This window comes from Puma concolor, chromosome C2, assembly GCF_028749965.1.
Source record: "Puma concolor isolate L17-30 chromosome C2, mPumCon1.1.hap2, whole genome shotgun sequence".
In the NCBI taxonomy this organism is placed as follows: domain Eukaryota; kingdom Metazoa; phylum Chordata; class Mammalia; order Carnivora; family Felidae; genus Puma; species Puma concolor.
This window is the reverse complement of record NC_141675.1, coordinates 87,533,939-87,547,185: the sequence shown is the minus strand read 5'-3', so window position 1 is coordinate 87,547,185 and position 13,247 is coordinate 87,533,939. Positions and strand designations below refer to the sequence as shown.

At 46.3% G+C, this 13,247-nt stretch overlaps 1 protein-coding gene across 2 annotated transcripts in view; it reads left to right on the top strand.

The window, feature by feature from the left end:
* Positions 1-12,242, top strand: part of NRROS (negative regulator of reactive oxygen species) — a 28,260-nt gene extending 16,018 nt beyond the window's left edge. The window contains exons 2-3 of one of the 2 annotated variants that reach the window (XM_025913329.2): positions 6,036-6,156; positions 10,017-12,242. In XM_025913329.2, coding sequence (XP_025769114.1) covers positions 6,049-6,156; positions 10,017-11,987 — 2,079 coding nt within the window. In that variant the 5' untranslated portion in view covers positions 6,036-6,048 and the 3' untranslated portion in view covers positions 11,988-12,242. The remainder of the gene's footprint in view (positions 1-6,035; positions 6,157-10,016) is intronic. The other variant, XM_086675109.1, reaches the window with a different exon arrangement.
* Positions 12,243-13,247: the final 1,005 nt, after the last annotated feature.

Below are 13,247 nucleotides of genomic sequence, written 5' to 3'. Positions count from 1 at the left end.
TGTACCTTTCTTCAAGGGTGTCAACGTCACACATTCACGCCCCACGCTCTGCCTCTAGAGATTTCCTCCCCTCAGGCCAGTCTATAAATATTTGTTTCTGAGACCGGTACCTCTGAGAGTTACCATCTTTCTCCAAAGTCCTCTTTCTTTAAAGCATTTTCAGCTATTTGATTACTTGGAGGAGGAAATTCTCAATGACATGCTAATGTATGTATCACATTCTTAACACTGACTGATCGCGCCTTTAGCAAAGAGCGCGCAGTGTGCAGTCGCAGCTCTGGGGGCAGCGGCTAGAGTAGCAGCGGTGACGGGAGGTGGGGAGGTGAGAGTGTGGGAGTGAGGTGATATTCGGGGTGCCCCTGAATGTTAGAAATCCAGCATCCTTGCCTGAAAATGAAGCGGAGCTCTCCCACATTCATGTCAGGGTTACTCCTTAGCATTCCCAAACTTTTCGTACGAGGAGATCTTTTTATGGACAAAAATACCTGTAGATTAGCCTTTACTTGTGGTTGTGTTTCACTCCCAGCTGGTTAAGACGTTACATCATGACAGAAAGCTACTTGAAATGAATAACACTTAAAAAAAAAAAAAGTTTTATTTTTTTTTTATTAATACAGGAAAATCGACATGCATTTGGAAAACAAGCAGTGTACATATATGTTTAAGTGTCAGGGGGGTCTAATAATACTAAGTGTGCTGCTGCACCCCTGGATGATTTTGATTTTTGTGAGGACAGGGACATGGAAATTTCAGGACTTCCAGAAGCAGAGACCAGTCAAAAGATTTCACTCACCCTCTCCTTCTGTCCTTCGTAAAAGCAAGCAATCTCCCACACGTCCCCTTGCTGAAGCCATTCTTTGGACTGCATGCCGCCACCTTCTTCCACTAAAGGCGTCCTGAGCCCAGAACTGATGTGGTTGGATATGGAAAGCGCTCACCCAGCATACAGTCAAGCTGCTGCTGGCAGGATCGGGACACCCTGTCCAAAAGGAGTAAATGTTCCCACCCCTTTCAGCCCACAGGGCCACCTACTCAGTCTTCTTTGACCTTACTTGGCTCAGTGAAGCAGGACCTTTTCCCTCCTACCTTGTGGAAATAGAAAAAGCAAACAAGCACACTTTCTAAAACAAGGAGGAACTTTTACAGCTGATGGGCATTCTTCTTCCTCACTGTTCGTGTTCTCTTGCTGTAGAATACAGTCTCGATTCATGTTGTTTTTGTGAAGTGGATCGTTTTTCACCACTTATTTATGTTCATCCTAGGTATGAACAGAGAAAAAATAGACAAAAAGCCATATTGTGTTTCTGCCTGAAAAGGAACACTGTGTAGGGTAGCCTGGCTGGCTCAGTCAGAAGAGCACGAGACTCTTGATCTCAGTGTCGTAAGTTTGAGCCCCACATTTGGCACAGAGATTACTTAAAATAAATAAATAAACTTTTTTTTAAAAAAAAGGAACACTGTATGCACATGGGATTGATGTGGGTTGAGTCACAGTTTTCCATGATAACCAATTAGAATGCATAGTCTCAAGACCATTGGTTGCATAGGGGATGCCGTTGAGCATCGGAGGTCCTGATATTTCAAGGACTTCTAAGAGAAGTTTGTGATGACTGGACACAAACAGAATAGCTAGAAGATAAAGAAGAAATGTAAATTCAATACTACGAGGACTTCACTCTAACAGAAGGGTAGGATTTATAATCTCAATATCTCCAACTCAAATGTGTTACAGACACAGTACAGTACTTACGTCCTGCTAGCACCTGAGTCAATAGTGCCTTGTCTTTGAAAGCTTTTCACTGATTAGAAGCTGACAATCTCTGGCATCAGCCATGATCAGGAAAACCGTGACTGGATAAGACATAGAGAGACCTTATAGAAATTATTAACTGAATAAAAGAATGTAGGATTGTAGATTCTATATAGAAGAGAACAGGACTTACCATTTTTTTGCCTCTACACTTAGAAGGAACTCTTCAATTTTGTTACCTGGCTTAAGAAGATACGAGCTGAGTCTGTTAATGCCATCTGCCTCTCGTGTCAGGATCTCAGCTTTCATATAGGGGAGTTTCCCAGTGGTCACCCAGACCAGGAGACGTCATACTTATTCAGACCCTACTTAGGGAATGATTTGCAGTTTCTTATGGCTCCGGTTCCTCTGTGGCTCCTCAGTGGTCATAGTCCATGAAATGGAAACCATGAATCCAGGACCTTTTAATTATAGTGAGGGGAGGTTCCAGGTTACCTCATTTAAATTATTAATTTCAAACGGCGCCTGGGTAGCTCAGTTGGTTAAGCTTCTGACTTTGGCTCAGGTTATCATCTCACAGTTTGCGAGTTGGAGCCCCGTGTCGGCCTCTATGCTGATGGCTCAGAGCCTGGAGCCTACTTCGGATTCTGTGTCTCCCTCTCTCTCTGCCCTCCCTCACTAGCGCTCTGTCTCTCTCTCTCTCTCTCTCAAAAATAAACATTAAAAATTTTTTTAAAGTATTAATGCCACACTCGTGTGTCCTCCATTATAATTATTTTCCTTTCCCTTCCCTTTCTCTACCCAAAGTGTAGTTGAGGTGATTTGGCTTAAAAAATGGATGTATTTTCTAGAAGATGCCAGAGAGATTGGAGTGAAGTGGGACAGTTACTTATTTGCCACCAGCTTAGATGCTCCCTTATAGCTCACCCAACTAAGGTTAATCGTGAGGAGGGGAAGCAGTCCTGTGCACACAGCAGAGGCTTCATGCGATTTCCAGTGAGATTTGCCATCCAAACTCATCTTGTACTCTTTGCAGCTCCATGGCTCTGAGGAATCCTTCTGCATACTCTTGGAATAGTGTTTCTCAACCTGACTGGTTGAGGAAGAATAAAAAGTCTTTTATTCTTTTCAGGGTCACTATATACCTTTTTTGTTTAGGACTGATCCAAAGCCATTCTCACTTACATCATTGTATCTGCCAGGGTCCAACCAGGAAACAGAAACACCCAGATTATTTGTTAAAGAGAAAATTTAGTGCAGGAAATTGGCTACACATGAAGAGGCTAAGAAGCTAACCAGCAAATAAACAATCAACCCAGAGGTTAGCAATTTCAGGAAGCTATGATCTTCCCTAGTAGGGGAAGGATAAAGTAGGGAAAGGATGGTGTTACTAGAGTCTAGGAGTCACCAATAGAAGCTCAAGGACTTCTCAGTCCAAGGCAGGGAGAGATGGAAAGATTCAGTCCTCCTTCTGCTGTCTAACTTCCCATAGTTCCTCCCATTGACCAAACCAGCCGGAGGCCAGCTGACACCCAGAGCTTGGGAAATAGGCTTCGGAAGTCAGTTCCCTATGATACAGAGCAGGGTAAGGCATCTATCTGAGGACAAACAGCTCTCAACCAGCATAGTCTTCTGTTACTGGAATTAACCTTGTTCTGGAATTTATTAACATAGAATTTTTAATGCAATCTTCCTGCATACCTTTCACACACCAGTTGGTATAATGATATATTCATTCTTACATCCAGATTTTTCATTCTTTTCCCTTCTTTGTGTAACTTGAATTACCTTGGAGATGACACGTAACAGCCACTCAACCAGCTCAATGGTGTTTGAAACTCATAAATAATAATTATGTCATTAACTACCTTCACAGTTAATGAAGCACTTTCACATATACTGGTTGATCTCATAAAAACTCTGAATAGTTATTATTATCCCCATTTTATGGATATCGGAGTCTTGGAGACTTTATATGAATTGCTTGGAGGCTTTATATGAAGTCTGCTTGGAGACTTTATATGAATTGAAAAACAAATCCTGGAGCCAGAATTCAAACCCTGGTCTGTCTGGCTCTAAATCTGATAATTTTTCCATGCTGCCTCATGAAAGAAGGAGTTGCCCAGAGGGAACAACAGTAGTTTTTCTGGGCTGGTTGGCTGATTTTAGGAGGAAGGAGAAAATATATTTTAAATTTGCAAAAATTTTCTCATTGACCCAGAAATTAAAATTATGCTCAGGGCATGACTTCGGGCCTAACATTCCAGTCTAAAGAATTATATTCTCCCTGAAGAAATCACAATCTTTCCCTGTACATATCTAGATTTGGCATTTCAGTATAAATTGAAATGGCTGTTCTAGAAGGGTCATTGTCACAGCAGCATGTACCATCCCAAGCCTGACAGAGGGGGTGAGGGAGGAAGGCAGTGGGGAAAGTCCTTGGTTTCCATTTCCCTGTCTGTTTTCAATAAAATATAGGACACCCAGTGAAATTTGAATGTCAGGTAAACAATGAATTTCTTTAGTGTAAGTATGTGCCAAATATTGCATGGGACATATTTGCACTAAAAAGTTATTTATTGTTTATCTTACATTCAAATGGCATCTCGTAATTTGCTAAGTCTGGCAGCCTTATTTCCAGTTGGGCAGTGATCCCAAGGTTGTTTTGTGTGTGTGTGTGTGTGTGTGTGTGTGTGTGTGTGTGTGTCCTGTGCAGATCCTAAGGACAAAGCCCATATGGCTCTGCTTCTGCCATCTGTGCCCTGTACATGCCATGAGGTAGTACTTCCTGCACAGGTGCAGAAATGGAAGGAGGGCCGGGAAGGGGATTCCCAGTGTCCAGCAAATACTGATGAATTCTCAATTGGAGGTTCCCTTTGTGGTAAGGAGCGCTGACCTGACCTGAAGTGAAGGTTAAAGTTGATTTACCTGGTTTCGCTTTGCTTTTCTGTTAGTCTGTTTTCACTGGTGAGTATTAAAATCTGACCATGAAGTTAAAGTTAGCCTCAGAGATGTGTAAACTTATTCAAAGAAAGAGGAAGAGGAAGGGGCCCAAGATGTCCTGAGTGTGTGAGGCAGAAAGGTCTGTGGGTCCCATGGAATGGGTGAGGAGGTTCATTTCAGTGCTGGTGCTGCTGGCCTAGGAGAAGCCTAGGGAGCAGGCCCTGTGGTCCCTTCTGGGGAGATGTCAAGGAGAGGATGGAGCAGAAGAAATGCTGGGACCAGGCACTTGCATCTGTTTGTGAGGAAGCAGAGCTGAGAAAGGAATGTCACTGGGCTGTAAGCCCTCCCAATAGGAGGGCAGTCAGTTCAACAGCGCCCTCAGGGAGAGAAATTATGCTGGTTACTCATCCTGGAGCTCAGGGAAGGGGACCTCGGTGGGGGCTGCTCTCAGCCCTGCTACTAAGTTGATCTGGAACCTTAAATAAGCCCTTAGTGTCTCTGGGCCTTTGATTTCACTGGGTGTCCTATATTTTAAAATGCAATGGCAGAGAATATAATATATTTCCATTATGGTTTTGCTTAGTTCTAAAATTATATTGGTATATGTATAATTTTAAGCCTTCTCATGGTTCCTGTTCTGTGTTCACTGGCCAGGTAAGAGGGCTGGCAACCACACTTCATCAATAATCCTTATTATACCTGAAGATTACTTTTCATTTGCCCCTTAGTTATTTTCTCTTATTCAGGCAAACTATCAAAGTCCTTTTTTGCAAAAGGTTGTATTCAAATGAGTCAAAACCAATGAGACCTACCCTCCTAAAAGCCTCATGTCAACACAGCAATTAGTAACTCTACAGGACCAGAAGCTACAATTAGTATTTCAATCCCAGTTCACCATTCTTTTGTTCATTCATTCATTCATTCATTCATGCAGCAAATATTTACTGAGTTCAGGCAATGCATCAGGCAGATTTGAGCTTTGGGAGGAAAACTTCAACAGAACTACAAAATGTGGCAAACTCTGGGTGACCTGAGATCCGGTTCCTCAAGTCCTTTGCCTCTCTCTTCTGTTGGTGGGCTGTTAGAAGTTTCAGTATTCAGCCACCTGTCCATCAAGTGGTAGAGGCAAAACAAAAATAAGTTCTTGTGAACAGTTGTAGTGAAAGGTTGAAAGTATTGGCTAACTTGAGGTATTTGAATGATCTGTGGGTTTCCACCTCCTGATAGCTGTGGGCCTCTAAGACCAGACATAGCTGGGAACTGGCTCCTTCTACCAAGAGTGCAAAGCAGCCCTCTGGGATGTCCTTCTCTTACTCACTTCTTCCTTGCCCTCTGTCCACAGTGCTGCACTTGAGATGGAGTTACTGCCCCTCTGGCTGTGCCTGGGTTTTCACTTCTTGACAGTGGAATGGAGGAATCAAAGTGGAATGGCCACGGCAGCTTCCCAAGGGGGCTGCGAGTTGGTGAGTTTTCCAGGAAACTCTGTCTGTTGGTTTTGTCCTGACAGGGTCTGGTCTATTGGAAGACTGATGTATTGTCAGTCAAAGAGGGCAGGGAATGAAAGAGTCTGAATCACTCTGTAGCTGCCTAGCATGAGGCCATGTGCAAGCTGCTCCTTAACCAAAGGTTCAGATGACACCTGAGAAAGACCAGGCAGTCCCTGCCCATCTTCCTCATACCTACTGAAGCCAGGAGGCCCCAGAGACAGGCACAGGTTAGTCACCTGAAACGAGCACCCTGTTAAAAATCTGGATGATTGAGCTCTACTAATGGTATCAGAATCCCTGAGTAGGGCGTAGTAAAATTGGATAAGCCCTGACTCAGCTTGTATATGAGCCAATAGCAAATGCTCAAACAGCTGTACTGCAGAGCAACATTCTTGATCACATTCAGGCTGAAGACGATCAAGGGAGTGGATATCTGAGCTTTTACAGTTTACCCTCTCCAGGGCTTTCAGCCTCTATCTGGAAACAGATCTGGCTCATAACAACTGGGCACATTTCTGGAAAATTTCCCCCTTGCCTATAAGTCAAAAGTCTGCTTGAGAAACATATATTTCATAAACATTCCTTGAGTCCTATTATATACTAGGTACTAGAAAGACAAATTGGATGTCGGGGTTAATACCTACAATCAGAATTGTATTCTTAAAGCTGATAAATTTAAAAAACCCAGTTGGTCATGGTTCTTAACCACCTTTAGTAACCTCTGACCACTATGCTGTAGTATACTCTAGTACAGAGTGGGGGTTATGAGCCAGACCAGGTTTAAATCCCAGCTTGGGGCACCTGGGTGGCTAAGTCGGTTAAGCGTCTGACTTCGGTTCAGGTGGTGATCTCACAGTTTGTGGGTTCGAGCCCCGCGATGAGCTCTGCGCTAACAGCTCAGAGCCTGGAGCCTGCTTCAGATTCTGTGTCTCCCTCTCTCTCTGCCCCTCCCCTGCTCGTGCTCTGTCTCTCTGTGTCTCTCTCAAAAGTAAATAAACATTAAAAAAAAATTTAAATCCCAGCTTGCTAGCTGGTGACATGGGGGGAGGGGGGGCGCGCTCTGTGTCTCAGTTTCCTCATCTGTAAAATATAGAATAGTGGCACCAACCAATAATACCATAACACTGCATTGCTATGATGATTAAATGAGCTAGTGTATATAAAGCACTCAGAACAGGGCCTTGTTTGTACTAAGAGCTATGTGTTTTATCTGTCATTATTGTTGTTAGTCTCTGTTACTACAGACTTCCATTAATTCCTTACAGAGGCTATTAAAAATTAACTTCAGGGCCGCCTGGGTGGCTCAGCTGGTGAAGCATCTAAATCTTGATTTTTGGCTCAGGTCATGATCTCATGGTTCATGGGATTGAGCCCCACATCGGGCTCCGTGCTGACAGCTCTCGCTCTCTCTCTCTCAAAATAAATAAATAAATAAATATTTAAAAACAACATTTAAAGGTTAACTTCACAGTAGCTAAATCAAGAGGGAATCAGAAAGTATGAGTTCTTTGATAGCCTTTCAGGGTTCAGGCTAGACTGCCGGTCTGACCCTCTCCAGCCTGGTGGGCAAGAGCAGGGGTCAGCTGCCAGGGGGTTCAAAGAGTGGATCACCCATGGCTCTTGGAAGGCTGAGAGTTTGAGGGTCCAGGTATCTCCGGTGCCCTGCCTTGCCTAAGCCACATGTTATCATAAAGTGGACATGGTGAGATTTTCTTGGGCTCTGACAGCCACGTCGTCCTTTTGCAGCTTTTTGGTGGGGCCGCAGGGAATTGCAGAGGTTGACCCCATGCTTACAACAGCTGTGGTGAGACAGGGTCTCGTGGCTTGAGGAAAGCCTCTCACCACAACATTCTCCAGAGAGTCCCTGTCAGGGGGAGACCAACACTTACACAAATAAAGAAATGCACCTTGTTTCTGCATGGAGGGATTCAATTTTGTAAAGATGTCAGTTATCCCCTAATTAACCCATAATTGTAATGTAATCCCTGTCAAAATTCCAAAGACTTTTGAGGGGAGGGGAAGTGTGAAAGGAACTTGGCAAATTCACTCTGACGTTCATCTGGAAATTAAAAACAACTCAAACGTGCAACAACAGAGATTAATTAATCATATCTTGCTAATCATTATAGCTAACATTTATTAAGCTCTTATGTGCCAGGTTGTGTATTAAGTGTTTTACGTAAACAATCACAAGGAAAAAAAAAAGCCCCTATGAGAAAATTACAAGTATAATTTCCATGTTACAGGTGGAGTAATGAAGGTCCTGACTGGTCAGGTAACCAGCCCAAAGTCACCCATTTGATAAAAAGCAGAACCAAACTGATCTGACCCTAGAACTCTTGCCTTTAGCCACCGTGCTATTCATGCAACAAACTGATATAGAGTTATATAACAGGATGTGATCAAATGTATTTTTATTGCCAAGACGCTATGTCTATACATTATCAAAGGTGGTAAAAGTAGATCACTGGACAGTTTGCAGAGTATGGGCTCATTAAAAAACTTTTTTTTCAGGGCGCCTGGGTGGCGCAGTCGGTTAAGCGTCCGACTTCAGCCAGGTCACGATCTTGCGGTCCGTGAGTTCGAGCCCCGCGTCGGGCTCTGGGCTGATGGCTCAGAGCCTGGAGCCTGTTTCCGATTCTGTGTCTCCCTCTCTCACTGCCCCTCCCCCGTTCATGCTCTGTCTCTCTCTGTCCCAAAAATAAATGAACGTTGAAAAAAAATTAAAAAAAAAAACAAAAACAAAACTTTTTTTTCAACAATCATTGACTTTGTCCTACTGACCAATCCTGGGAAAGGAATGCCATTATTCTTCTATCTGATCACTTAAAACATTTTTCCTGGACACCTGACACCCTGTGACTGATTGTTTTTGCCAGTCTTGTAGAACATTGCGATGCATTAAAGCATCCTAAGGCCTGTGTGACCTCTGCTATGAGAACAGGGTCGTCCCATCCATCCTGCCTCCTTATGTTGCACAGCTGTGGTAGAACACATCCAGGAAGAGCACTGACTTGGGCATTAGAAGTTCTGGACTCCTGTCCCTGCAATGCCACTGGCTCTTCGCTTCGCTCCAGACCCCACTTCTCTGTACAATTCAGGGAGATATTGAGGACTAAAGTCCTTTTAAGCTGTAATATTTATCAACCCAGAATGTAGAGGAGCGTCCCAGGCAAAACTCCTTTGGGTGACATGAAGATGCCACAGCATGTTGGTTGTTTTGTGCTAACCCTGTTGGACACACAGGTGTTAGGGTAATAGCGATAACAATACAATAGCGACCGTTTACATTAATGGTGTTTGCTGTGTGTCAGGCTCTGTGCAGCCTCTCACCTAATCTCACTGCAATCCTCTGGGCTAGCTACTCTCTATCTTCATCTCCGTTTTTTCAGAGGAAATAACAGACTTAGGTTAAGTTACTTGCCCAAGGTCGTGTAGGAAACAAATGGCAGAGGTGGGATTCAAACCCGGATTCAAACCGGCAGACAGCCCTGGTCCTCAGTCCTTCTCACAGTCGAAACCAAACTGCAAGCACAGTTGTCACCACGCAGAACCCACGACACAGGTGCTCAGATTTTCTCTGACGTGAGGTGTGTTTTAAGTGAGGCCTGGAACTCAGCTCCTAGCTGACTGTTTCAATGTGAAGGTAAAGAACAAAGAAAAGTTCCCTTTTGTTCCACATTTTCCTAGCCTTTTTTTTTTTTTTTAAATTATGATCTCTAGAGTCACTCTCAGAAGCTGCGGTAAAAGTCAAGTGGATGAGTCACATTTCTGTACATAAACTTGTCTGCCTCTGAGGCCCTCCTCTCTGCTGACCAGTGTCTGTCTGATCCTAGGTTGATGGAGTAGCCAATTGCCGAGGGCAGAACCTTGCATCAGTGCCCAGCGATCTCCCTCCCTACTCCCAGATGCTCATCCTGGATGCCAACCCGCTTAAGATCCTGTGGAACCATTCCCTCCAGCACTACCCTCTCCTGGAGAGCCTCAGTCTGCACAGGTGCCACCTGGAGCGCATCGGCCGCGGCGCCTTCCAAGGGCAGGCCCGTCTGCGCAGCCTGGAGCTGCCCGACAACTCCCTCTCAGAGAACTACAAGGAGACAGCGGCTGCCTTCCACCACCTGCAGGCTCTGCAGAGGCTGGACTTGTCAGGGAACTCCCTGACAGAAGACATGGTGGCCCTCATGCTCCAGAACCTCTCTTCGCTGGAGGCTGTGTCCCTGGCGAGGAACACCATTATGAGGCTCGACGACTCTGTCTTTGAGGGCCTGGGGCACCTCAGGGAGCTGGATTTGCAGAGAAACTACATCTTTGAGATTGAGGGTGGCGCTTTCGATGGCTTGACTGAGCTGAGACACCTCAACCTGGCCTATAACAACCTCCCTTGCATCGTGGACTTCAGCCTCACACAGCTACGGTTTCTCAACGTCAGCTACAACGTCCTGGAATGGTTCCTGGCGTCAGGGGGAGAGGCTGCCTTTGAGCTGGAGATGCTGGACCTCTCCCACAATCAGCTGCTCTTTTTCCCACTCTTGCCCCAGTGCAGCAAGTTGCACACGCTCCTGCTACGGGACAACAACATGGGCTTCTACGGGGACCTGTACAACACCTCTTCGCCGCGGGAGATGGTGGCCCAGTTCCTCCTTGTGGATGGCAATGTGACCAACATCACCACTGTCAACCTCTGGGAAGAGTTTGCGTCCAGTGACCTTGCGGACCTACACTTCCTGGATATGAGCCAGAACCAGTTCCAATACCTGCCTGATGGCTTCCTAAAGAAAATGCCTTCCCTCTCCCACCTGAACCTCAACCAGAATTGCCTGATGACGCTCCACATCCGAGAGCACGAGCCCCCAGGGGCGCTCACTGAGCTGGACCTGAGCCAGAACCAGCTGTCAGAGCTGCACTTGGCCCCGGGGCTCCCCGGCTGCCTGAGGAGCCTCCGGTCATTCAACTTGAGCTCCAATCAGCTCATGGGTATCCCCACTGGCCTTTTTGCTGATGCCAGTAACCTCACTACAATCGACATGAGCCACAATCAGATCTCACTTTGTCCCCAGCCGGCTGGCTTGGACCTCCCGGCGCCCCCAAGCTGTGTGGATTTTAGGAACGTGGCGTCTTTGAGGAGCCTCTCTCTCAAGGGCTGCGGGCTGGGGGCATTACAAGACTGCTCGTTCCAGGGGACTGCCCTCACCCACTTAGACCTGTCTGGCAACTGGGGGGTTCTGAATGGGACCGTCGCCCCTCTCCGGGGTATCGCCCCCACGTTACAGGTCCTGTCTCTGAGGAATGTGGGCCTCAGTTCTAGCTTCAGGGAGTTGGACTTCTCTGGGTTTGGGAATCTGAGAGACTTGGATCTGTCAGGGAACTCTTTGACCAGTTTCCCACGGTTCAGGGGCAGCCTGGCCCTGCAGACCCTGGATCTCCGCCGAAACTCGCTCACAGCCCTTCCCCAGGGAGCCGTGTCTGAGCAGCTCACGAGAAGTCTGCGGACCATCTACCTCAGTCAGAATCCGTATGACTGCTGTGGGGTGGAGGGCTGGGGGTCCCTGCAGCGCCTGCACGCCATTGCCGATTCGGCCATGGTCACTTGCAACCTCTCCTCCAAGGTCATTCGCCTGATTGAGCTGCCCGGAGGCGTGCCTCAGGACTGCAAATGGGAGCGGGTGGACATGGGCCTGCTGTACCTCGTGCTCATTCTTCCCAGCTGCCTCACCCTGCTGGTGGCCTGCACCGTCATCTTCCTCACTTTCAAGAAGCCCCTGCTTCAGGTCATCAAGAGCCGCTGCCACTGGTCTTCCATATACTGACCTGGCCACGTGCCGAGATTAGAAATGGGGTCTGTGCGTGGAAGAACCCTTTCTCTGCCAGATTTCCGGATCTGACGCAGAGAACAAATCCAGTGAATTGAGGTTTAAGTGAAAGTTTTAAATGTTTCCAGCCCTTAGTTGCCCCACGTTCTTCTTCCATCGTTGTGAATCATCCTCATCATCCTGGTAAAATATTTATTAAGTGATGTTCTGTGAAAATAAAACACGTGTCTCATAAATATTTTTTAAATCAAACTCGCCTTGTGTTTTTTCTTTCTTTAATGTTTTTTGGTAGTTTCACTTAGATTACTTTGCAGTGTCCTTCCCTTGGTGACATCCATGGAGCTGGCTAGAAAGGGTGCCAGTTCAGGCAAAAACAACCCCAAGAGCATGTCCTGTGGGTGGCGAGAGACAGTGCCCTGGGGGTTCACCAGTTCACCAAGAACAAGAATTTCAGAGCAGAGCCGGGAGTCTGAGGTGAGAATTCTCACCTCTTGTCTTGGCTTGCATTGTCGCTGCAGCCAGAGCGGTCCTGTCTGAGTGCCCTGGGTTCACACCTGTGGTCTCTGCAGGCAGGCATGACCCTTTCATGGAAAAAAGAGAACAACACCTGGGCCCTGAGTTCATTCGTGTAGTGAACTGAACACCAAGCGCAGCTCTTGTTTGAGGGAAAGTGAAGAGAAATGTAGAAAGGAGCGACTTCTGCTAACTTGTAGGCAGCCCCCACTCTTCACAAAAACCACAGACAACTACTCAGCCGACTTTGAGTATATGTGCACTCACTACATTCCTAGTTTCCTTCGCCTCCTTCCCTCAGCGAACAGGGAACGATTTCTGTGCTCCTCTGTGGGGAAAAGACAATGAAGACACAGGCCTCGCCGCCCTTTCGGTAGTTTAGAGTTTATGCTGTCCTTGCACTTTTTATCCTTGTTTATCAAATCATAAAGGGGCTACATGCAGGGGTGGGGGGGAGGGGGAGGAGGTGGAGAGAGGATGGAAATCCCACGAGTTGATTACTATTACCGTGAAGACTACATGTCAGCAGAAATGTTTAGGCAAATCAGAGAGATAAAAACAGTGGTCTTAATTTGACAAAGCAGAAACTTCCCTTGGTCGCTCTACAAGGGCAGAAAAGGCCGTTCCAGTCAGGCTCCGCACCCAAGCACTGTGTCAGCCTGTGTTAGATGTTGCCGGCACTGCCCCTCCATCTCTCCTGCCATTGTGTCTCTCTCCAGCCGGCACTGTCCCAGCCTCGAGCCT